The sequence below is a fragment of the Coturnix japonica genome, chromosome 4 (assembly GCF_054131305.1).
Source record: "Coturnix japonica strain WE chromosome 4, WE-NBRP24, whole genome shotgun sequence".
NCBI classification, from domain to species: domain Eukaryota; kingdom Metazoa; phylum Chordata; class Aves; order Galliformes; family Phasianidae; genus Coturnix; species Coturnix japonica.
In genome coordinates this window covers 90,915,366-90,936,377 of record NC_140666.1, presented here as the reverse complement: position 1 = coordinate 90,936,377, position 21,012 = coordinate 90,915,366, and the positions used below count along the sequence as shown (strand labels likewise).

General features: G+C 61.2%; 3 protein-coding genes across 9 annotated transcripts in view; 2 read left to right on the top strand and 1 right to left on the bottom strand.

The window, feature by feature from the left end:
- The first annotated feature begins 69 nt into the window (after positions 1 to 69).
- AUP1 (AUP1 lipid droplet regulating VLDL assembly factor) lies at positions 70 to 9,390 on the top strand. 6 transcript variants are annotated; one of them, XR_014946111.1, is made up of 12 exons: positions 70 to 202; positions 469 to 606; positions 1,031 to 1,181; positions 1,602 to 1,789; positions 1,877 to 1,949; positions 4,136 to 4,204; positions 5,118 to 5,184; positions 5,679 to 5,784; positions 6,106 to 6,261; positions 6,440 to 6,603; positions 6,812 to 6,900; positions 9,248 to 9,390. XR_014946111.1 is itself a non-coding variant. In XM_015850194.3 (12 exons), the coding sequence occupies exons 1-12, from the start codon at positions 153 to 155 to the stop codon at positions 9,294 to 9,296; spliced, it is 1,305 nt and encodes a 434-aa protein (XP_015705680.2). In that variant the 5' UTR covers positions 70 to 152; the 3' UTR covers positions 9,297 to 9,390. The 6 variants fall into 6 exon arrangements, 2 of the variants coding, with proteins under 2 accessions (XP_015705680.2, XP_032297469.2); XR_014946112.1 differs by having other exon boundaries at positions 6,745 to 6,900; XR_014946109.1 differs by having other exon boundaries at positions 4,136 to 4,209; positions 6,745 to 6,900.
- LOC107306836 (uncharacterized) lies at positions 9,376 to 11,324 on the top strand. Of its 2 annotated transcripts, none has more exons than XM_015850196.3 (5): positions 9,376 to 9,839; positions 10,023 to 10,125; positions 10,351 to 10,484; positions 10,667 to 10,819; positions 10,980 to 11,324. In XM_015850196.3, exons 1-5 carry the CDS (start codon positions 9,376 to 9,378, stop codon positions 11,026 to 11,028), a joined length of 903 nt encoding a protein of 300 aa, XP_015705682.2. In that variant the 3' UTR covers positions 11,029 to 11,324. The 2 variants fall into 2 exon arrangements, with proteins under 2 accessions (XP_015705682.2, XP_015705683.2); XM_015850197.2 differs by having other exon boundaries at positions 9,769 to 9,839; positions 10,275 to 10,484.
- Positions 11,322 to 21,012, bottom strand: part of LOC107306830 (dedicator of cytokinesis protein 2-like) — a 53,553-nt gene continuing 43,862 nt past the window's right edge. The window contains exons 29-53 of the mRNA XM_015850190.3: positions 20,610 to 20,708; positions 20,327 to 20,421; positions 19,983 to 20,061; positions 19,786 to 19,886; positions 19,570 to 19,628; positions 18,918 to 19,066; positions 17,693 to 17,778; positions 17,174 to 17,330; positions 16,892 to 16,932; positions 16,570 to 16,660; positions 16,377 to 16,496; positions 15,866 to 15,955; positions 15,626 to 15,730; positions 14,839 to 14,980; positions 14,619 to 14,700; positions 14,446 to 14,530; positions 14,175 to 14,261; positions 13,502 to 13,678; positions 13,302 to 13,385; positions 13,066 to 13,203; positions 12,795 to 12,880; positions 12,334 to 12,448; positions 12,032 to 12,143; positions 11,803 to 11,930; positions 11,322 to 11,695 (exon numbers count right to left, since the gene is read on the bottom strand). Coding sequence (XP_015705676.2) covers positions 11,609 to 11,695; positions 11,803 to 11,930; positions 12,032 to 12,143; positions 12,334 to 12,448; positions 12,795 to 12,880; positions 13,066 to 13,203; positions 13,302 to 13,385; positions 13,502 to 13,678; positions 14,175 to 14,261; positions 14,446 to 14,530; positions 14,619 to 14,700; positions 14,839 to 14,980; positions 15,626 to 15,730; positions 15,866 to 15,955; positions 16,377 to 16,496; positions 16,570 to 16,660; positions 16,892 to 16,932; positions 17,174 to 17,330; positions 17,693 to 17,778; positions 18,918 to 19,066; positions 19,570 to 19,628; positions 19,786 to 19,886; positions 19,983 to 20,061; positions 20,327 to 20,421; positions 20,610 to 20,708 — 2,595 coding nt within the window. The 3' untranslated portion in view covers positions 11,322 to 11,608. The remainder of the gene's footprint in view (positions 11,696 to 11,802; positions 11,931 to 12,031; positions 12,144 to 12,333; positions 12,449 to 12,794; positions 12,881 to 13,065; positions 13,204 to 13,301; positions 13,386 to 13,501; positions 13,679 to 14,174; positions 14,262 to 14,445; positions 14,531 to 14,618; positions 14,701 to 14,838; positions 14,981 to 15,625; positions 15,731 to 15,865; positions 15,956 to 16,376; positions 16,497 to 16,569; positions 16,661 to 16,891; positions 16,933 to 17,173; positions 17,331 to 17,692; positions 17,779 to 18,917; positions 19,067 to 19,569; positions 19,629 to 19,785; positions 19,887 to 19,982; positions 20,062 to 20,326; positions 20,422 to 20,609; positions 20,709 to 21,012) is intronic.

Below are 21,012 nucleotides of genomic sequence, written 5' to 3'. Positions count from 1 at the left end.
CCAGGCCGCGCTCGTGAGCTCAGGGCGGCGGCGCGGTGCACGCCGGGAAGGCCGCGCTCCTCCCAGAGCGCCCCGCGCGGTGCGGGCGGGCGGCGGAAGATGGCGGCGGGTGGAGCGGGGTGTTGAGCGGGACGGGGCGGACGGAGCGCGGCATGGAGCGCAGCGCGGCGCCGGGCCCGGAGCGGCTCTTCGACTCGCAGCGGTGAGAGCCGGGCCCGCAACGCTCGGAGCCGCCGGGGGGACCCCGCGGGGCGGGACGGGGCGTCCCGGGAGCGGGCGGGAGGAACCGGGCCGGGCGGGGGCTGGGGGCTGAGCGTGGGGCTGAGCGGCCGCACCGACCCCCCCCTGTCCGCACCGACCCCCCCCGTCCGCCCCGACCCCCCCCGTCCATCCCGACCCCCCCCGTCCATGCCGACCCCCCCGTCCATCCCGGTCCCCCCGCCCACCGTTGCCGTTGTCCTCCCGCAGGTTTCCCAGTGACGGGCTCGTGCTGCTGGCGCTGCTGCTGTACGCTCCCGTGGGGCTGTGTCTGCTCGTGCTGCGGCTGTTCATCGGGGTGCACGTCTTCCTGGTCAGCTGCATCCTGCCCGACGGGACGCTGCGACGGTGCGTGCGGGGACGGGCGGGCTCCGCTCATCCCGGGCCCTACGGACGGGCCGCCGTTACCGCGGGGGGTCCCGGGCAGCTCCGGGGCCGTTGTGCGCCCTGCGGTCACGGAACGGCCCTGTTGGAAGGGGCCGGGGCTGTGGGCTGCGCCCGGCTCCGATCGGAAACACACGGGGCTGTTGGTGCTGTTGTCGCTGTTGTCAGCTCTGGGCCCGGTGCCCCCTGCCCCGTGTTTCCTGGTGCGGTGGCAGCCCTGCAGGCCGCTCTCAGCTGCGGCCCACAAACACTTCCAGTCTGTCGTGTCATTCCCGTTTCGTACCAATATCTTTTCCCAACCCCAGTCCCAGGTTCCTGTTTTCTCGGCTCTCTGAGGCAGCTGTGGCTCAGACTGCACATCTGAGGGAGCCCTTTTTCCCTCCTTTAGCCTTATTGTCCGTGTGATGTGCTCGGTGCTGGGGCTGTTTGTGCAGCAGAGCGGTCCCCGTCTCCGTGACGCTGCGGTGCAGGTTTACATTGCCAACCACGTCACACACTTTGATCACAATGTCATCAACCTGCTGACCTCCTGCAACACGGTGAGTACCGCCCGGCTGGGGCACGGCAGGGCTGTAAGGGCCTTTCCAAGCACACACTCGGCTATTTCAGACTTTAGATGTTGCTCTGAATGTTCTCGGTTCTTATTTATTAACCTTGGATTGTGCAAGCCTGAAGTATTTTTTTTCTGTGGTTCAGTTTCATGCTTGTGTGAAAAGCTGAAGGTGAGAGGTAACAGTGAGGGTTACAGTAAGGATTGGTTTTATTGAGTGGGTAAGATCACAGAATCATAGAATTGCCTGGGTTGCAAAGGACCACAGTGATCATCCAGTTCCCTCAGCTCCCAGAGGCATTTCTGCTAGCAGGCAGAAATTTTGTTTCCCATTGACGCCTCAGAAAGTGGGCCTTGAAGGGAGAACAAAGTGGCGTTTCTTACTTTCTCTCGTTTTTCTTTCTTACAGCCTGCACTGAATGGTGCCCCTGGCTTCATCTGCTGGTCACGGGGCTTCATGGAGCTGGGAGTGACAGGGAGCCGAGCTGAGCTGGTCGATTCCTTGAAGGCGTATTCGTCTCACAGAGGAAACCCACCACTGCTGCTCTTCCCAGAGGAAGCTGCCACCAATGGCCGGGCCGGCCTGCTCCACTTCAGGTGCTGGAAATGGGCGTTCCGGAGCTGACTGTCCCCAGGGTTTGCTCAGCTTTGGAAGCCGCTGACAGCTGTACTCCTCCTTTTCAGCTCCTGGCCGTTCTCCATCTTGGATGTGGTGCAGCCGATTGCCCTACAGGTTCAGAGGCCTTTGATCACTGTGGTGAGTCTGATGCAGGGCAAGGAAGAGCTCTGAAAGCTGTGAGAGGGTCTCCGTCGTGTCATTAATTTTGCTTCTGCTTTGAAACCTGTGGATAGAGCAGCCTGGCCTTGTTCCCTGTCATCCTGAGGATGAGTTTCTGTGTGCTTGTGGCTGGCTTTTCAACTGCCATTCTCAGAGACCTTTGGTTAAATCAACGTTCTTTTCGTTAATGCTCAGCTTTAGGAGATGTCCTTAGTCTGGCTTCCATGCTCGTAGCATCAGCATCTCATACCCTCTGTACTAGTTCCCTTCATTTAAAGTGTTTTGAAAGAATAACTGAAGCCCCCTTGGGCTTTGGATGGCACAGCAGAGGTTATGCAACGCCCTCTGCATGAGGTTCTTGAACTCCCAGATCCTGATGTGTAAAGTGATGCAACATCAGCTTCAGAAAAGTGGCAAAGTTCACAGTGCTGGTGCTGCTCAACAGAGTGCAGTGAAACTGCTCTCACTGTATGTGCATGGTACAGTTAAGAGATCTGTGTGATTAGAAGACGTGTTGTATCTGTCAGACATTTTAGATGTTTTCCTATTTTTCCATCTTTTTAAGGCGGTAGGATGCACTGTGTAGGTTTAAAGCCACTTACAAATGGGCCATAACACATTCCTGCCCACGTGGGTATTTTTCAGGTGAGATTCTGTTAGGAATTAGTTTTTTGCCACTTGGTATTTACTGCTTTTATCCACGTTGAAGGCCACAATATTGTGGTCCTTGGAGTTAGTGAATAATGAACAAGCTGAAATACTGATGTGATTCTGCTGATACCTGCAAATCTAATGTGGTCTGTGGGTGCATAACAAGAGGAATGGCTGGCAGAGCAGAGCACACAGTGCTCGCTGCGCATGTGCAGTGGTGACAGCTACCTTTAAATTACAGTGTGGAGCTCTGGTAGCCCAGCTGCTGAGAAAGTGGGGCAGCAGTAGAGAGAGCTCAAGAAGGCTGTAACCTTAATGCAGGATCCAGAGAGCAGGATTTAAAGGTGCTCAGTTTAATCAGCTGAATAGGAGAGAAGGCAGAAAGATGGCTGTGAATGGCTGCTTGCACAGCAGAGAAGTAGCTTAAAAGTGGAGAAACTTACTACTTTTTCTTCTGGACCAAACACACAGCAGTCTTAGCAGGTGCTGAGCCTGGATGTTGGTAATACTCAAGCTTAGTTTTGGGTTATAATGAAGTTTATAACTTCAGTTATAAAGTTTATGAAGTTTGTGTTTTCTTAGGTTTCAGCTCTGTTTATTAGGAGGTGAGCCTTCTTCACGTTGCCATTCGTGACTCTGCTTTCTGAGCTTTTCTCAGTTGAATAAATCACGTGCAAGGCTTTGGTTGAGGATAAAGTCACGTGTAAAAGAAGCTGAGGGAACTGCATTATTAGCTGTAGATGTTGGGATGTTGTTCCCACCAGCTCGTGGAAAGCTTTATCACCTGCAGGATAAAAGAAACCAACTTGAAAAGATCCTCGGAACAATGTTTATTCAATAAAGTGGTTAGAATCATTGGAAAGTGTCGGTGGGGAGGATTCTCTGGAGGCCTTTAGTTCAGCTGTCTGTGCACAGTCGGAATAGCTCCTGGTTCTGGCTGAGCTGTGTCCTGCTGAAGGATGCAGTGCACACCAGCTCTGTGCAGCTGTTCTCTTTTGGGAGGCACCGCAGTCCTGAGGGAGAAGATTATTGATTTTTAGAGATAGGAAGGCAGTAATAAATTATGGCTCACCTTTAACGATTCCTCTTGAAGAGTTCTTTAAAGCATCATAGTGTGTAAGTACAGCTTATGGGAGCTGAGTCGTTACACAGGCCATTCCCATCTGCATATGATTCCCATTGTAATTCCAAGGGAGCATTAATAGATCTTAGAGCATTTTAAGCCCTTTCTAAAGGCATTCTCTGTAATAGAAGTTGGAGATGTTGAGAGAAAATCTTGCTGTTCCAGTGAGAGTAAAAGGCAGCTTGGAGCAATGGAAAATTTGACTCTCTTGCTCTGCAGGGTGAGGACTAATGAAGGTGAATCTCCTCTCTTGCCCACTTCTCCGCATCTCTGCTGCATATCTGTTACTCACTGCCAGCCCTTAGCTCCATTCTGCCAGCCTGTTTTCCCCAGGGAGGCCTGACTGGCTTTTGTTGTGTGGGCTGTAACCTCATTGCACTCTCTTCCCCAGAGTGTAGCTGACTCCTCCTGGATTACAGAGCTGTTCTGGACCTTCTTTGTTCCCTTCACAGTTTATCAAGTAAGGTACTATCTTCTCTCTCTCTCTCTCTCTCTTTTGTTTGGGTGAGGGTTTGGGGTGGGCAGAAAGGCTGACATTTTCACCACTGAAGTAAGAGATCTTCTGGTATGCACTTAACTGTGCATCGTGTTGTGGTGCTGTAGCATGGCTTTGTTCGGTGCTGTTGGTCCGTGCTCTTCTCAACCACCTTCACAACTGGAGAGGGCTTTTGGTTCCTGCTGTGAGTGAAGGAGAAGAGTTTGGCAGGGCTTTCACCTAAAGTTTGATGAGTGTATTTTTGAAGCTGGCTCCTCTGTTGTGATTCACTTGAGGACTGCTCAGGTCCCGTGAGCGATGCTGTGCAGGCACCTCAGTCCTCTGGCATCCTTCTCTTCCTGCAGTCCCTCGTGAATTGCAGAGGGTGTTCAGATCTATGTCTGAGGCCCAAATGAACCCAGGCTGGCTGAGTAGCTTTGGTATAGTAAAGGTCCAGAGGCAGGTGAGAGGGGCTTGGAGATAAATTCTTTCCAGTGTGCCTTTATGGGCTGGGATGTTTCAGTAAAGAAAGGTCTCCGTGCTGCAGCTTCCCCCAGCTGTATCTGGCTCATGTTTTGCTGATCTGTTTTGTACTGCCATGTAAATGGCATCATTTCTTTATTTGGAGCTTCTTGGGAAACTTCATTAGGAGGTACTTTGTCTGTTTTGCTTGGCTGTTAATAAAGATTAGATGAGCCAGTTCTGTCACCTGAATTATACCTGTCCCCGAACTCTGCGTGTTAAGGGTAAGGTTTGACACTCGTCCTGTGGGAAGAGATGTGGGGGTGAGCAGGGAGAGCTGAGGCGGGATAGCACCATTGCACTGTTGATCCCAGATGGGGCTGGCTCCTCCAGCAGCCCGGGAAGCAGTCAGCCCAGTGCTGTTGTCCCCATTCAGGTGGATGCCGTCTGTCCCCAGACGAGCTGAAGAGCTGAGTGAGGATTTTGCGCTCCGTGTTCAGGAGGTAGGAGGGTAACGTGGGAGAGGGATGTGTAGGACAACTGCAATGTGGGATGGTCACAGAGGAGAGCGGGGTGTCAGCAGAGCTGCAAAGGCCATTTGTGGTTGGGCATATTTGTGTTACGGGAACTCTGGCCTGTATTTATTGCCCCTTATAATTGTTCTGTTTTTCCTTGGCCTATTTGCCACACACTTTTTAATCCTTTCTGCCATTTCTCAAGGCTCTCCCCATCTAGCTCAAATCCATATGCTAAAATCTCCCCTTTCATAATATCACAAATCAAACGAACAGTTTTGCCAGGATGATACTGCACGCTCCTGGTCCTCCGTGTGCTCCCTGCAACACTGAAATGCATCACTGAGGCCTTGGAGAAATCAGTTCCCAGTCCTCCTCCCCTCAGTGTCCAGACTCCAAACAGGCATTGTGCATCTGATGTGTTCCCTGCAAGATGGGAATGCCCGGGTCATGCCTGTTGTGTCTTCTTCGCGTTTCTGCAGCTCTTGGCCATGGAGCTGGGTGTGGTATCCACACGGCTCACTGCAGCAGATAAAGCTGAACACATGAAGAGGCTGAGACATACATCGCATCTTCCCTTTGCCCCAGGTAGGCATCCCGAGTGTGGAATGGCAACTTAGGCTCTGCCTCTGGGGACACTTGAGTCTGCTCTTGGTTTCTCATGTGTGGAGGAAGGGGAGAAGATGTGAGATGTCCTCCTAGGGACGAGGGGTGCCTATGTGCTCTGTGCTGCAGATGTGGCTTGCTGGAAGGGAGATCACCGCTCCTCAGAACAGACATGATGGTGGTGTGCGGGAGGTCCTAATTCTTTAATGTTCCCATTTGGACATGAGAGAGTGGGGCTGCTGCAAGCTGTTAAGGCTGTGTACCTTTAGGCCGCCCTCTTGTGCCCCATTTCTTTTCCTGCAGCCTCAAGGCAGCCCCTGGCAGCCAGGCTCAGGATGCCTTCCAGCCTGTCTGGTATTGGGTCCTTTGCTCCTGAGGATGCCCGGTTCACAGTGATGGCTCAGCAGGTGAAGGAGGTTCTGCCTCATGTGCCTCTGGACGTCATCAGGACAGACCTGGGTAAGCTTAGGATTTGGGTGTTAGCAGGGACACAGGATCACCCTCTGTGCCATGTCACAGTGACACCTGAAAGCAAAAATCCTCGTCCCTGCTGCGCTGTGAAGCACAGCAGTAGAAAGGAAGAGAGTTCCCTCACTGTGGCAGCTCCTTCTCTGACGCATCCTCTGTGTTCCTACAGCCCAGACAAACTGTGTGGATACCACTATTGCCAACTTGCTGGAGGGGAGAGTGCCCTTCTTCCCTGAAAGTGAGGCTGGTACTGACCTGCCTGCTCCATCTACCTCCTGGGCTGCGTCATCGGCTTCTGGCATCCAGGGCTCCGTGGCTTTGCCTTCTTCCAAGGTACCTGGAGAGTTTTTGTGTCTCCCCTGCCCTGGTGGCTCGCAGATAACAGAGCGTGATGGCCTGTGTTTGGGACTAGCTGTGTCTGGGGTACTGAGCACTGTAAACTGGAGATTAAATCATCACGCTGGATGCTTACAGGGCCAATAAGGAAAGGAGGTTTCCTGGCGTTGGCTGTTTCCAGCTGACTTGGTGCTTTCTGTTCTAGCCAGCTACAAAGCAATTTGCAAAATCCCCCGTGGAACGGCACCTGTCCCTGCAGGAGAGGAAGCGCGCGCTGTACGACTATGCCCGGAGGTGAGTGCAGCCCACCTCCCCCATCCCCAGCGGGGTCTGCCCCATGCATTGCCCGCGTTGTTCTGCTTCACCCCTCCCAGGCATGCAGCCTGTGCTCATCTTGGAAATGGCTGTTTGCCTTGAGCTGTCACCGGATTTCTGTTAGGACTGAGTGGGATGGAAGCTATTGCCAGAACCATTCCTGAGGAATAGGGCTTAGCAGAAAGAAGTGGTTTTGTTCTTTGGTGTAACAGATTTGAGTGATGGAAGTCACTGTGAGGCCGTAGATGTCTTTGAAATAAGTCTTGATGCTGCGGAACGCTCGTTTTAGAACGGAGCCGGTGCTGTTTGGCAAAGGGCTGCTGCCATTAATCTCCCTGAGCGATGCTGGAGGATGGTAACGGGGCAGGGAGCGAGTTCGACCTCTGTGCAGTTTGGATGACGCCGGTATTGGAGTGAGTGCCCAGTTCTGGCACATGGGGCATTTTTCTTTATTTTATTTTAGAAAAGATGCTGTAAATTTGGGATGAATTTGGAGAGGAGCCACAAAGTAATAGGAGAGGGAGTGGGGTCTGGTAAACTCACAGTAAATGAGATGGCTCGCTGTGTGTAGTTATTTTCCTGGGTGCAGGATTCAGGCTTTTTAATCTGTCAAAGAAATGCAGAATAGTAACTAATGGTCAGAAGTGGCAGGTTTATTTCTGTAGAGGAAATCTGTTTAATGGGTGGAATGAGCTTCCAGCGGAACTGATGTTTTAGTGGTGCCTGCGTGTCTGGAGGTGAGCCTGGCTGACTGCTCACAGGATGGCACAGATAACAGGCACTGAACTGCTGCACAGTGGAGTCCCCACCCCGTGTAGGAGTGTGACAGTGAGCAGGAGAAGCCACCTGGTGCCAAGCTCAGGTGCAGCACTGGGCACCAAGGGGAAGAGCCTGGCTCTGTCCTTGTGCCACGTGTCAGGTATTTATTGACACCAGTACAGCACTTCCAGTACGTGAAGGGAGTGTGTGGACAGGAGGGGGAATGACTGACTTACGTGGGTTGTTAGTGATCGGACAAGGGGGAATGGCCTTAAAGTGAGGGGAGGTTCAGGTTGGATTTAGGAGGAAGTTTTTCTCCCAGAGGGTGGTGTCACAGTGTTCACAGGCTGCCCAAGGAGGCTGTGGATGCCCCATCCCTGCAGGCATTCAAGGCCAGGCTGGATGTGGCTCTGGGCAGCCTGGGCTGCTGGTTGGTGACCCTGCACACAGCAGGGGGTTGGAGCTGGATGAGCACTGTGGGCCTGTGCAACCCAGGCTGTTCTATGATGAGCTTTCCCTTTGGCCTTCCCCTGTTGCAGGGTGTACAGCCCCAGCAGTCTTAGCCTTTACTTACAGGAGAGAAGCTCCAGTCCCTTCATGGCCTTTGTGGCCCTGACTCTTACAGTGTCTCTTGCTTTGGGGAGCCCAGAACTGAACCCAGCACTCCCCAATGGCCTTCCTGGTGCTGAGTAAAGTGGGCAGAATCCCCTCCGTTCAGCAGCTGGCAGCACTGTGTGTGATGCAGCTCTGTTCCTGCTGAGCTGCTGTGCCTCCAGCACATCCTGGTGCTGCGGCTGCTCCTTCCCACACGCAGGGCCCTGCGCTTCCCGTTGAGCTGTATGAGGTTCCTGCAGCTCTCCCAGCCTGTCGGGTCAGGTCCCTTTCCTTTCCCTCGTGTGTTTGGCAGGATGGGGGCAGAGATGGAGCTGAGGCTGATGGCCCCGTTCAGCCTCCTTGTCCCTACTGAACATGGGAGGGATGTTTGCTTCCTTTGGGCAGCTCCCTCCCTGTGATCCCCCAGCCGTGCAGGTGGCAGCAGCTCCAGCGTTCCCTGACGCTTTGCACTGAGTCCAGCTGTGCTCCGTCCTTTCACCCCAACCTCTGGGATCTGGGATTGCTGGCAGAGCCCGAAGCCGGGGCTGCAGGGGCTGCAGGGGCTGCTCGGCCGTTCCCGGCTGTCCCGCTCCATTCCTGCTGCTCTGCGGCCCAACAGTTTCTCGTTCCCGGTGCTGTCCCGGCCGTAACGCGGCGCTGGAGCCGGGCAGGAGGCGGCGTTAGGCCAAGGAGCGGCTGCTCGGTGCGGTGCTCCCGGTGCTCCCGGTGCTCGGAGCGGGGCCGTGTCGGTGCGGGGCTCCGTCCGGGCGCTGCGCTGTCACAGCCCCGAGCTGCGGCCGCTGCACGGAGCGGGGCCGGGGGTGGCTCGGTGTAACCAGCACCGTTAGTGCGGGGCGTCCGGTGCTAAGGCTCCGGCTGTCGGTACCGGCTGTTGGTACCGGCGGTCCCTGCTGTCCGTGCGGTACCGGCTGTCCGTGCTGTCTGTCGGTACCGCGGTCCGGTCTCTCCGCAGGCGGTTCACCGAGAAGCACGGCGCGGCGCGGGCCGGGGGCAGCCCCTGACTGAGCGACCGGAGCGGGACGGAGCAGCAGCGGCGGGGAGCGGGAGCGGCGGCGCGGCAATAAAGGGCAATAAAGGGCAATGAAAAGGGCGATACATGGCGCTCAATGGCGGTACATGGCGATACATGGCGGTACATGGCGCTCAATGGCGATACATGGCGATACATGGCGATACATGGCGATACATGGCGATACATGGCGGTACATGGCGATACATGGCGGTACATGGCGCTCAATGGCGGTACATGGCGCTGTACCGGACGGCGGGGTCCGGTGCTGGGGGCGGTGCCGGGGCGGTTCCCGCCGCTCCGTGCTGCTCTGCACGCGCCACCGGCCGCTGCCCGCACGTAGGCGCCGCTTAAAGGGGCGATGGCGGCGGGCGGCGCCGCGCGGTCCCGGCGGGAGGAGCCGGGGCCCTTTTAAGGCGCGGGGCCGCCGGGTTTATTTACATGGGGGCTCGCGGCCGTCACGTGACTGGAACAGCCGCGGCACCGGGCGGGAGAGCGGCGGGAAACGGGAACATGGCGGGAACCGGAGAACGAGGTGTGTAAGGGGGGAGGGAGCGGGGGGGGGAGCGGGGGACGGGGGGTGTGCGGGGGGAACGAGGCGGTGTGCGGGGGGGACGGAACGGGGGTCACCGGGAGCTTTGGGGCGGGGCCCGTTCCGTGGTGTCCGGTGGCGCTGCCGGGGGGGTTGGGGGGGGTCGTGTCTGACGGGCGCCCCCAGGATCCCGGACGGAGCCGCGCTGCGACCCCGCGCCTCCATTGTGTCAGCGCGACGTGGAGCGGATGCTGCTGGACGCGCAGATGGAGCCGGACGGCAACGACGGGTGAGACCCGACACCGACACCGACACCGACACCGCGCCGTGGTGCGGTACCGTGCCGTGCCGTGCGGTGTCATGCGGTGCCGTGCGGTGCTGTACCGTGCTGTGCGGTTCCATTCGTTGCGTTGCACCGACGCGGCTCCGTGTTGTCAGGGCGCTGCCGTCGCGCATCCCCCCGTCCCGTGACGGTGGCGGCTCCGCCGACGTGACCGAGCGGCTCCGCCCGCAGCCCCCGCCGGGACGGGACGAAGCGCCGCGGAACCGCCCGGATCCCGCCGAGCCGCGGGACGCCCCGCAGGACAACGAGAGAAACGAGCGGAGACCGGGCACAGCGCTGAGACACAGCGAGCAGCGCTGTGCAAAGTGAGCGGCAGCACCGAGCCCTGCAACCTGCCCTGCTCACCCTGCTCCCATCCCTGCCCCTATCCCTGCCCCTATCCCTGCCCCCATCCCTGCCCCCATCCCTGCCCCTATCCCTGCCCCTATCCCTGCCCCTATCCCTGCCCACCCTAATCCTGCCCCTAAAGCCGCCCCGCTCCCCGCAGGGACCCCGTCCCGTTCCCGTGTCCCCCCCCCCCGGTGCGGTGGGCGCTGCGGGACGGCGCGGTGCTGCGCAGGAAGGGGCCGTTCAGCTCCGAGCTGCTGCTGCTCGTCATCCCGCCGCTGCTGCTCAGCCACGTGCTGACATTGGGTTTGGGGTGAGTGCACTGAGCGCTGCGGGTGTGAGTGCTGTGGGTGCTAGGAGTGCACTGAGCGCTGTGAGCGCTGTGGGTGCTGTGGGTGCTGCGCTCCCGCGGGTCCCGCCGCTCTCGCCTTTTTACCGACCCCCCCCGCACGGTCCGTCTCCGTCCCCCCCAGGATTTACATCGGGAAGCGGTTGGCGGCCGCCTCGGCGAACCCGCTGTGAGCTCCGGGCCCGGCGGGAGCGGCCTCCGTTCAGCGCTGCGGGCGGGGGCAGCCCGGTGCTCGGCTGCGGCGGCGCCGTTTCCCCCCGTCGCCCCCCCCGTCCCTTCCTCGCCCCACCGGAGCCACCGCTGCGGGCGGCCCCGCTCCGCCCCCCGGGCTCCTCCCGTCCGTACGGCCCGGAGCGCGCGGGGCCGCGTGGAAATAAAGAGCGGAGCCGCGAGCGGTCAGCGCCCGCCGGGACCCGCAGTGCGGAGCCGGGGCCGGCGCCGAACCGACCGACCGACCGCACGGACGGCTGCTCTGGGCTCCTTTATTGGTCGGTGCGCGGCGCGGGGCGGCCGGGAGCTGCGGGAACTGCGGGAGCTGCGGGAGCGGACACCGCACAACGCGGCGCTGCCCGGCTGCGCTCACGGCACGGACGGATCCGTGCGGGGCTCGGGCAGGGGCGGCTGAAGGGCCGGGGGCACCGGGGGGGGCGGAGCAGGAGCGGGGGAAGGACTCGGGGCCGGCACGGAGCTGCGGGACGGGGTTGGCCGAGAGACGCTCGAGCCGCGGACCCGCCGCTGCCCCGGACCGTGGGTTCAGAGCTGGGACACACGTTTGGATTTCGGGGGCGGCGGCGGCGGCGACTTCAGCCCTTTGCTCCCATCCGCGAGCGACGGCAGCGCCTGCGGACACGGGCGGTCACACACGGGCGGTCACACACGGGCGGTCACACACGGGCGGTCACACACGGGCGGTCACACACGGGCGGGGCGGTGGGGCCGGGCGGTACCTTTCCCCCGTTGGCAGCATCGCTCCCCTCCAGGAAGGTCTCGTACACCGCGGGGCTGATCCGGCGCGGCAGCGGGGGCGCTTTGCTGGCGCTCTTCACGCGGCCGCTGAACCCGGTCGGGGACGGCGCTGCGCGGAGGGGGCGGGTCGGGTCGGGTCGGGCCGGGCCGGGCGCATCCCGCGCGGTGCCGGGAGATGCGGGGGCTGCGGGGCTCGGGGGCTGCGGGTACCTGCGGGGCCGGGCTGAGCGCCCGCCGAATCGCGGCTCGGGGGCGGCTGCTTCCCGTCGGGGCTGCCCGGGCCGCTCTCGCTCACGCTGCGGGAATGTCTCCGCCTGTCGACCTGGGGGCAGGAAAAGGCGTCAGCTCACCGTGCCGCCGCCGGGCTGCAGCTCCCAGCAGCGATGCTGGTCGCGGTGCTGGTCGCGGTGCTCTCCAGCTCCGGGCCTTGTTTCCCCCCAGCCCCAGCGCCGCTCTTCACCATCGGCCGCAGACCCCGAGCGGGGCCGTGCGGGGCGGTGTCCCCGCATCACCTTTGGCTCCGGCGGCTCCGGCCGGCGGTACGAGAAGAACGTGCTGGAGCGGCTCTCCCTGCGCTCGCCCTCGGCGCTCCGCGGGGGGGGCTTCGGGGTCGGAGATGCCTCCACGCTGCAGAGCAACTGCGACTGGTGAGCGGTGGGGAGCGGGGCTGTGCCGCGCACCGGGCGGAGCCCACGGCAAAGCTCAGCGGGGACCCCCCGGAACGGGTGTGAGTGACAAAGGTGGCAGCGGAGCTACGTAAACCCGGGGCTGCACGTGGGTGTCTCTGCTCCGTGTCCTGCCACTGGACGGAGCCACCGCGATGGATGGACGCAGAGATGGGGCTTGGCGTAAAACACCAGACAGGGAAACGGGGCTTCGGAATGGGGCGGGTGGGAGGGAAGTGCCCGGGGCACAGGGGGATGGGTGGCTCCGGGGTGTGGGGATGAGGGTGGTGCCACCCCGCCGCACTCGCCTGTCTCTGACACGGCTCAGCCGCTCCCAGTCTGGTCCCCAGGTCACAGACCGGGGTCGTCCGCTCCGCCGGTCCTCGAAGGAGATCTGGGAGCACAGGGGGAGGAGGAGCCGGGAGGGGTGACGGCATTGAGCCCCCGCTGCTCCTCCTCGGTCAGCAGCGCCCTCCCTGCCCGTCCTGGCCATGGGCCCCCACCCCACAGCAGGGCCGTGCGGGGACCCTGAGCTCCGCCCCGCGCGCTGCCCTGCCCCGCTCACCGCCCAGCACTCACCATCTCCCGCACCCCGTACTGGCTCTCCACCTTGGCCCGCAGCTGCACGAAGCACTGCTCCATGCGCTCGTGGAAGGGCCGCAGATCCTCCGTCACCTTCTGCCCGTGGATCCGGATTCCCTCTGACAGCAGCGGGATCTGCAGGACGGGGAGGACGGCGTTGCCTGGGCTCCCCGTGGGCTGCAGGGGGTCACGGGGCTCCCACGGGGCTGGGGGGGGGGCGCTGCGGGCAGCACCTGCCAGGCAATCAGGTCCTTCAGCCTCTCGATGTTGCCCTGGTCCTCGGGGTGCTCCTGCACGTACGGCTCCTGGAAGAAAGCCTGCACGAGCTGCTCAGTGCCCTGATGGCTGCCGTGCTCGGGGCAGGGCAAGGAGCAGTGCCCCACAGTCTGCTCCCCACGCTGTGAGTCCCAGCCCTGGTGCAGCGCAGCCTCACCGTCTCATACTTGGCGAAGCCGCCCATGACAGCAGGATCCACGATGCCATTGAGCAGCATGGAGAGCGGGTTGATGGGCAGGCCGGGGTCGTTCTGGTGCCGGTTGATCTCACTCAGAATCTTCTCATTTGTTTTCATCATGGTCTCTATGGCGTTCTCCAGGGGGGAGATGGTGGTCTGTGCCGGGGGAGGGGGATCAGCAGCTGCTTGGCAAAGAGCACTGTCCATCCTGCTTGGATTCCTCCCCATCCCCTGTGCCCAGGACACGCTTGAACCCATGGGACATCTGCATGGAGCCAAGTTGAGGCCTATGGGGACGCATCGTTCTGCTCCCTGACTCTGGTCTGTCTGCCTGGTCAGTGCCATGCAGGAGGGACCACAGCCTCACAGGGCTGTGTGACAGCAGCAGCGCAATGGAGGGGCAGCCAAGTGAATGCCATGACACTGCAGCAGCAGCAGCACACATGGTCTGGGCACAGGCAGGTGTGGCAGTGCTGCTGTACAGCACTTTGCAGCAGGGCTGTCACCAGAGCTGTGCTGCAGCACCCAAACCCTCAGCTATGCCCACCCCCCCCCAACTGCAGTGTGGGACCCCCACATGGAGCTGCTGAGTGGACAGGGGCAGCCCAGGGCCAAGTACCAGCAGATCCCCCCCCCCCCAGCCCCTCCTCACCGTGCTGGTGGAGGTCACTGCAAACCAGCGCAGGATGCCGGGCAGTGGGTAGGCTGTCACGAAGGTGGTCCGCTCGATCCACATGTTCTGCAGGCAGGACACCATCAGCCCCACAGCTCCCGTCACTCCAGTGTCCCTCCCTCCCACTGCTGCCTTTGCCACCCCAGCACCCTGTCGGGTCTCTCTGCATCGCCCCCCTCTGCAGACCCGGTGCCCCATGGGACCCTGCAGCTCTGCCCACCCCCACCCCGGGGTCCTCATCAGCACTCACTGCAAATTCGTTGTCTGGGTCCTTTGGGCCTTTCTTGAAGGGCCGTGAGTAGCTGAACTTCTGGACGTGGTTGGCTTTGTAGAAACTGCAGGAGAGAAGGGGCAGAGGATGGGCTGCCTGCAGAGGGGACGCCCCCACCCCGGGCAGTGACCCACCACCGCAGGGACACGCACTTGGTGATCTGCTCGGGGATGCTGCGGTCCCTTAGCCGGATCCTGGGCTCCTCCACCGGCTGCACAGTGAAGCACTGAATGTCTGCGGGAGTGAAGGAGCCTCGAGCACGGACCGCGGGGCTGCGGGGGGAGAGGGACCCCGGGGATGTGGGGGACCCGCGGGGTCAGGGAACAACCCCCCCAACCAGCCCTGCCCGTGATCCGCACGCTGCGAGGATACACTGCCCCGGGGACTCCGTGATGTCGGGGCCGGGCGGGGACGTAGTTTGCAGCTTCTCGGCGTTGGGGAAGGGGCTGAGCAGCCGCATCTCGAAGTCCTCCCGGCGCTCGTACTCTTTGCCGCGGTAGATGAAGACTTTGTTCTGCGGGGGAAGGGGCGGCGCGTCGCAGGGCGCTGTGAGCTCTGAGCGCCGCGGGGGTCGTGGCGGTGAGACCGAGGGGGAACCCCTTATTGGAACAGCCCTCCCCGAGCCCAGCAGCACAAGGATCAATGAACCAGCGGGATGTGGGGCTCTGAAGAGAAGCTCCGGGAGGTTCCCAGCTGCATTTGTAAGCAGCGCAGTCAGCACAGACACATCCCTGCGCACACACAGGGCACGGCGTCCATCTGCCTCCGCGCCCCAAGTGGGACGTGGTGCAGCCGGGTGCTGCAGGCGGAGCACAGCGCAGTGCTCTGGGACGGGAGCCCCGCAGGTACCGCGTCCCTGTGTGCAGGAGCAACACACAGGGCCCCCCCATCAGTTTTTACAGGGAATCGCCGGTTCCCGTGTTTCCATTCCATAAGTGCTGCACCCGAAGGCACGATGGGGTGAGCTCACAGGAGATGAGCTGAGATGGTCACAGCTGCTGGGCTGAGCTGCACACAGCACACAGCACAGCACACAGCACAGCACACAGCACACAGCACACAGCACAGCACACAGCACACAGCACACAGCACAGCACACAGCACACAGCACAGCACACAGCAGCAGTGAGGGCTGCAGGCAGCAGCAGGTGCCTCTCACCCGCAGGAAGGTGGGGAAGCCTTGCCCGTAGTAGCCGACAGCGAAGTAATCCGGGCTGGGACGCAGCACCTTCAGGATCTTCTCATAGAATTTGGCTTCTCGCTGCTGCAGGGGGAGGCGGAGCGCTGGGGGGGGCAGGAGCCACACAGCCCCCGCTCTGCCCCATGGCTCGAAACGCACCGTGCAGAGCCCTCAGCCCCACTCCGCCCCGCTACCCGGCCCAGACTGGGCGGCACTCACCAGGATCTTGCTCAGCATCTCATAGTCAAAGATCTCGCTCTCGTACTGCTCTGCCAGCTCCTTGCAGATATGAATGGCCTCCTCCCACATCTGCACGGAGGGGTCACGGTGCAGGGTGAGCAGGGCACTAGGGGGCTGGGTGCCCGCAGGGGACTCTGCTCGTCCTGCTGAGCTCCTGCAGCCTCATTGCTGTGCGAGGAGCAGGACGGGCCCCTGGAGGGCTGCAGGGATCACTGCCTGATGTCTGCAGCCCCCTGCCAGGCCCCCACAGCCCAGCCCCTCTCTGGGGCATCTCCCCAGAAGTAAGAGCAGAACTGGCAGCAGGGAGTCGGAGTGGCTGCAGGGATGAACTGCCCAGCGCAGGGTCTTTGCAACCTGCCAAGCTCAAGGCAGCTCTGGCCCCATCGCAGCGATGGGGACAGTGAGTGGTGCCAAAGTGGGGGCTCAAGGCAGAAGGCAGCGGTGGGAGGAGCTGGGTCCTGTGTGTTGCGCTGCAGGGGGCTGCGCTCACCTTGCCTTGGTCGAAGTAGTTGACGATCTGGTTGTACAGAGCCTCCTTCAGCTGGCGCTGGGTGTGCAGGCTGGGGCTGTGCAGGCCCTGCATGGGGGCTGTGTTCGCCTCATCGGACCACTGTGTGGGGCAGCAGAAATGCCATGTGTCACACTGAGCCATGGGGTGCGCTGTGCCCCCCACCATGCCTCACCTTGAGGAGCCGTGCGTGCAGCAGCAGCGTGTAGGCGCCCTCTGTGTAGTTCTCATAGCTGATGTGCAGGTCCTTCAGCTTGTACAGGTACCTGGGGGGCAGGGCGAGGTGTGTCGGACGTGGTGCTGGGGGGGGATCTGGCACCAGCCTCCTGCTCCATCCCTGCCCCATGCAGGGTGATGGCAGCTGGGGTGGGGGCAGCTCAGGGCTGGGGATTCTCCTGGATGGTGCCGGCACCTTCCCATGCTGGGCTGTACCCCAGTGCCCACAGCAGGGCCTGGATACGCTGATCATGTGGGGGTCTGGATGAGGCAGCGCTCACCTGATGTACATGGCCTGGCGGTCGATCTCCTTGTAGAAGTTCTGGGGAGGAACAAGCATTGAGGCAGCCCCAGGAAGGGGCTCACCCTGCAGCCCCCACCATCCCCAACCCTGAGTCGTGCTGCCCCCACGACCCGTCCCACACGGGCACAGGGCGGCTGGGCAGCGCAGGGCAGCGCGGTGCCACCCAGCTGGGACAGCAGCCCGGCACCCCGCACACCCCACTGTGCTGCGTGTTGGTGCTGCAGGCCCACAGGTGTGGGGACGTGGTGCAGGCGCTCACCAGGAGGTTGACGGTGCAGCTCATGCTGTAGGTTTTGTTCTCATCGTTCATCACCGCCCGGTAGTCGAGCAGCCGCTCCAGCAGCCCCGTCACCAGCGCCACGAAGTTCTCCCCAGGCCGGCACAGCTCAGGGTGTGCCCGGCAGCAGCTGAGCAGGCTGTGGAGCACAGGGACCATGGGCTGCACGATGGGCTCCACACCGACCCAGCCCAGCTGCCCTGAGGTGCTGGAGTCAGGATTATCCCAGTAAAGGACAAAAAGCAGCGCCAGGCCAGCAGTGACAGCAGCCCCTGTGCTGCTCCCCAGTGCCGTGAGGCTCGGAGCAGGCTGTGATGGGCAGCGTGGGGCACATGGTGCTCCCTGGGCACAGCCTCATCCTCGCAGACCCAGCCCTGGGAGCTGTGCTGGGCCAAAGCACAGCAGGGAGGAGCAGGACGGCTGAGATTCGGCTGTGCAGGGGCAGGGCACAAAGCAGGGCGATGCCCGGAGGAAGGGAACAGTTTGGCATTGCATGCTCACATGCTTTCAAAGAGCTGCTTGTACTGCTCGTCGCCCCGGCCGCCCTCCACCTCGCTGTCGAGCTTACGCAAGATCTCATCCTCAAACTGCAGAGAGATGAACGTGAGCGCAGCTCAGGACGCGCCGAGCTCAGCCCCCGGCTGCCATAGCTGCAGTTCCACGGGACACGGGGTAGCAGGCGCTGCAGGAAGGTTCATGGCAGCCCCGGCAGCAGCCCGGGCTCTGCTCCTGCTGACCATCCTCCCGCCCCACCTGGACAGCCCCATTCCCCTGCTCGGACACATCCCCCGTTGCTCCCCAGGTCCCCGTCCTGCTCCTGCCACGTCCCAGTAGCCTGGATGACCGACGCAGCTTCTGCAGGAAGGGCCGTATCCTGCAGCCCAGCTGCCCAGAGATCACTGGGCCGTGCTCTGTGTCTCTTAAAGCCACCTGTGCCTGGGGCCCTCCCACCTCCCAGCAGATGCTCAGCCTTGAGATCCATGGGGTTTGTGCTCTAGGTGCACCAGCTGGACCACAAAGCCTGGCAGGTCCTGCAGTGTGTGCAGCACAGGACACGGGGGTTCTGGGCCACGTCTGATGTCCAGTGCCCCTCAGCTCTGCACTGAGTCCTCTGGGTCTGCACATCCCCTGAGTGATGGACAGCATCTCCCCAGCCCTGGGCTGCATGGGCTGCTGTGGAGATGACGCCTGCAGAGCTCTTGGGTCCTCCGAGCTACAGTCTCCAGTGTGGACAATGGGCAGGATCTGCTGCTGCTGCTGGGTCCACGGGGCTCTGAAAGATCCCAGCCCTCCATCCACAGACAACCCACAGGGTGGAAAAGCCTTTTGCACAAGGAAAGCTCACAGCAGCTTGGAATGAGAGTGGCAATGCAGGAAGTTTGCACAGACCTCTCCCCTACTGCTGTACTCTTGTTTCCAGCCAGTGCTGGGACCTGCTGAGTGTGTACGGCCTGCTGGTCCCTGGGAAATGCTTGGCATCGCTCTGAGACTCCCTGATACTCCATGGCCCCACCAGCTCCACATCCCTCATCACTGTCCCTCATCTCTGTCCCTCATCCATCTCCCTTGTCCCCATCCCTCCCTGCTTCAGCCCACACCCCAGGAGCACACAGGGGGAAGGGAATGGGGACAAGCGGTGCCTCCCCCCACTCCATAGGGGTGGTCACTCCATGACAGGTAGGACCCTCACATCCCCCTCCCTCCTCAGCCCAGCTCTGTTGCTCACCCGGCTGAAGCTGGCGGTCAGCTGGTACTCGCAGAGCATCATGTCAAAGAAGATGGGGATGGTGGACTTGCGCAGCTCCAGCTCCGGCACAAGGGTCATCTCCAGGATGGGGCCCACCATGCCTGGGATGAACTCGATCTTGTGGTGGCCTGGGGACAGCAGGAAGGGCTGGGACACACGGGAACAGGCAGCAATGCATGCAAGAGGCTGAGGAGTGGTGGCAGCAGAGGTCTGCAGCCCAGTGCAGCTTCAGCAGCACTTCCCCAGTCCATGCCTCTTACTGCATACTGGGCAGAGGCTGCAGCTGGGAAAGTGAACTCAGCACCATGGGTCAGCACATCCCACAGCATCCTACAGGGTACACACCCACAGGGTACACACCCCACAGGGTACACACCCCACAGGGTACACACCCCACAGGGTACACACCCACAGGGTACACACCCCACAGGGTACACACCCACAGGGTACACACCCCACAGGGTACACACCCCACAGGGTACACACCCCACAGGGTACACACCCACAGGCTCCCGTGCCCCACACCAGTAATCTCAGTCCCCAGCACCCATTCTGGGGCCCATGCTGATGGACACCAGGCTGCAGGCACTGTCCAAGCCTCCTCCTCCTTGCTGGTAGCACCACAGCTCACCTAGCTTGTACCACATGTCCCGGATGGCGGCTCCAATCTTGCCTCTCATGTCCCCATACCTTCCAGGATGGTGTCGGTTTAGGATCACACCATGGGCACAGCCCATGGCACAGCTTCCAGGCCAGGAGCCCCAGCACAGCAGGACCCAGAATCCCCATCTGCAGGCACAGCTGGGGCGGGGGCTGGAGCCCTGACCTGAGGGGGGGGGGCACTCACTTGGCCAGGATGGCAGCGCGCTTGGCCTGCGAGAAGTTCTCCAGCTGCAGCGAGTCCTGGGTGAGGAAAGCCACGGCCAGGTGGAAATAGTTGTTCCAAAGCTGCATTGAGAACACAGGGACAAATGCCAGGCAGGGTGGCACAGAGCCCAGCACATCCCTGCCACCCCCATCAGGGCTGGGACGGCGTCCCCTCACCTGCAGCTCGAAGCTGCTGCTGCTCAGGAACATCTCTGTCAGGGTGGTGGCAAATTGGTTGATGGCACGCAGGAACTCCCTGCAGGAGCGGGGTGGGTGCTGAGCAGAGGGAGCCCACAGCCCACAGCCTACAGCCCACAGCAGGGGGGGGGCAAGGCTGGCAGCCCCTGCCATGGTGGGGTGAGGCCTGGGGCTCTGGGGTTGGGGCTCACCACGTGCTCCTGCTCACACCCCCACGACCTCTCATCCCTCTGCCCACATGGGGCAGCCCAACACGGGGCCATGCATCCCAGGCCATGGCCCCAGACCCCACTGTGAGTCCCTCCCAGCCCAGGGCTCCTCACCGGTTCTGCACCATGTTCATCACCATCCAGTCCGAGGGGTACACCATCTTGCCAATGAGGTCCTTGAAGAGGATGAAAGTCTCCATGAGGAAGTCCTGTGAGGAGGAGGAGCTGTCAGAGGCTGAGGCACAGCCATGAAGCCCTCCTGCTGCAGTGCTGTGCTGAGCAGCAGGGCTGGGAGCACCCAGCGGTGCAGGAGGTGCAGGCAGCAGGGTGATGACACGAGTGCAGGGTGATAACACGAGTGCAGGGTGGCTGCTCACACTGCACGGGGGGCACTCACCATCAGCTCAGGCCGGGAGGGGAAGGCCTGGATGTAGGAGTGGTAATGGTCTGCGTCCATCTGGCTCAGGATGGCGGCCATGCACGCCACGTAGTGACTCTGGCAGAGAGCAGCAGGGTCAGGGGCTGCGGGGCTGGCACCAGGGGGGCTGTGTACCTGCCCCTCCCCCCGAGGCTCTGCTGCCCTGGTAGCCCTGCCTGCCCCACAGCTCTCCTGAGCTCTGCTCCTCCTTCTCCACTTGTGGGGTGGGACAGAGATGAGACCCACTACACTGCAGCAGAGGACATGGGCAGAAGAGTTAACACTTTTGTTATAGCATAAACCTGTGGATTTTAAGATACTTTAAGTAATATGTGGATGTAAGCACAGTGCAGAAGTGGCTCATGGCTTTTTTTCTGCAGGC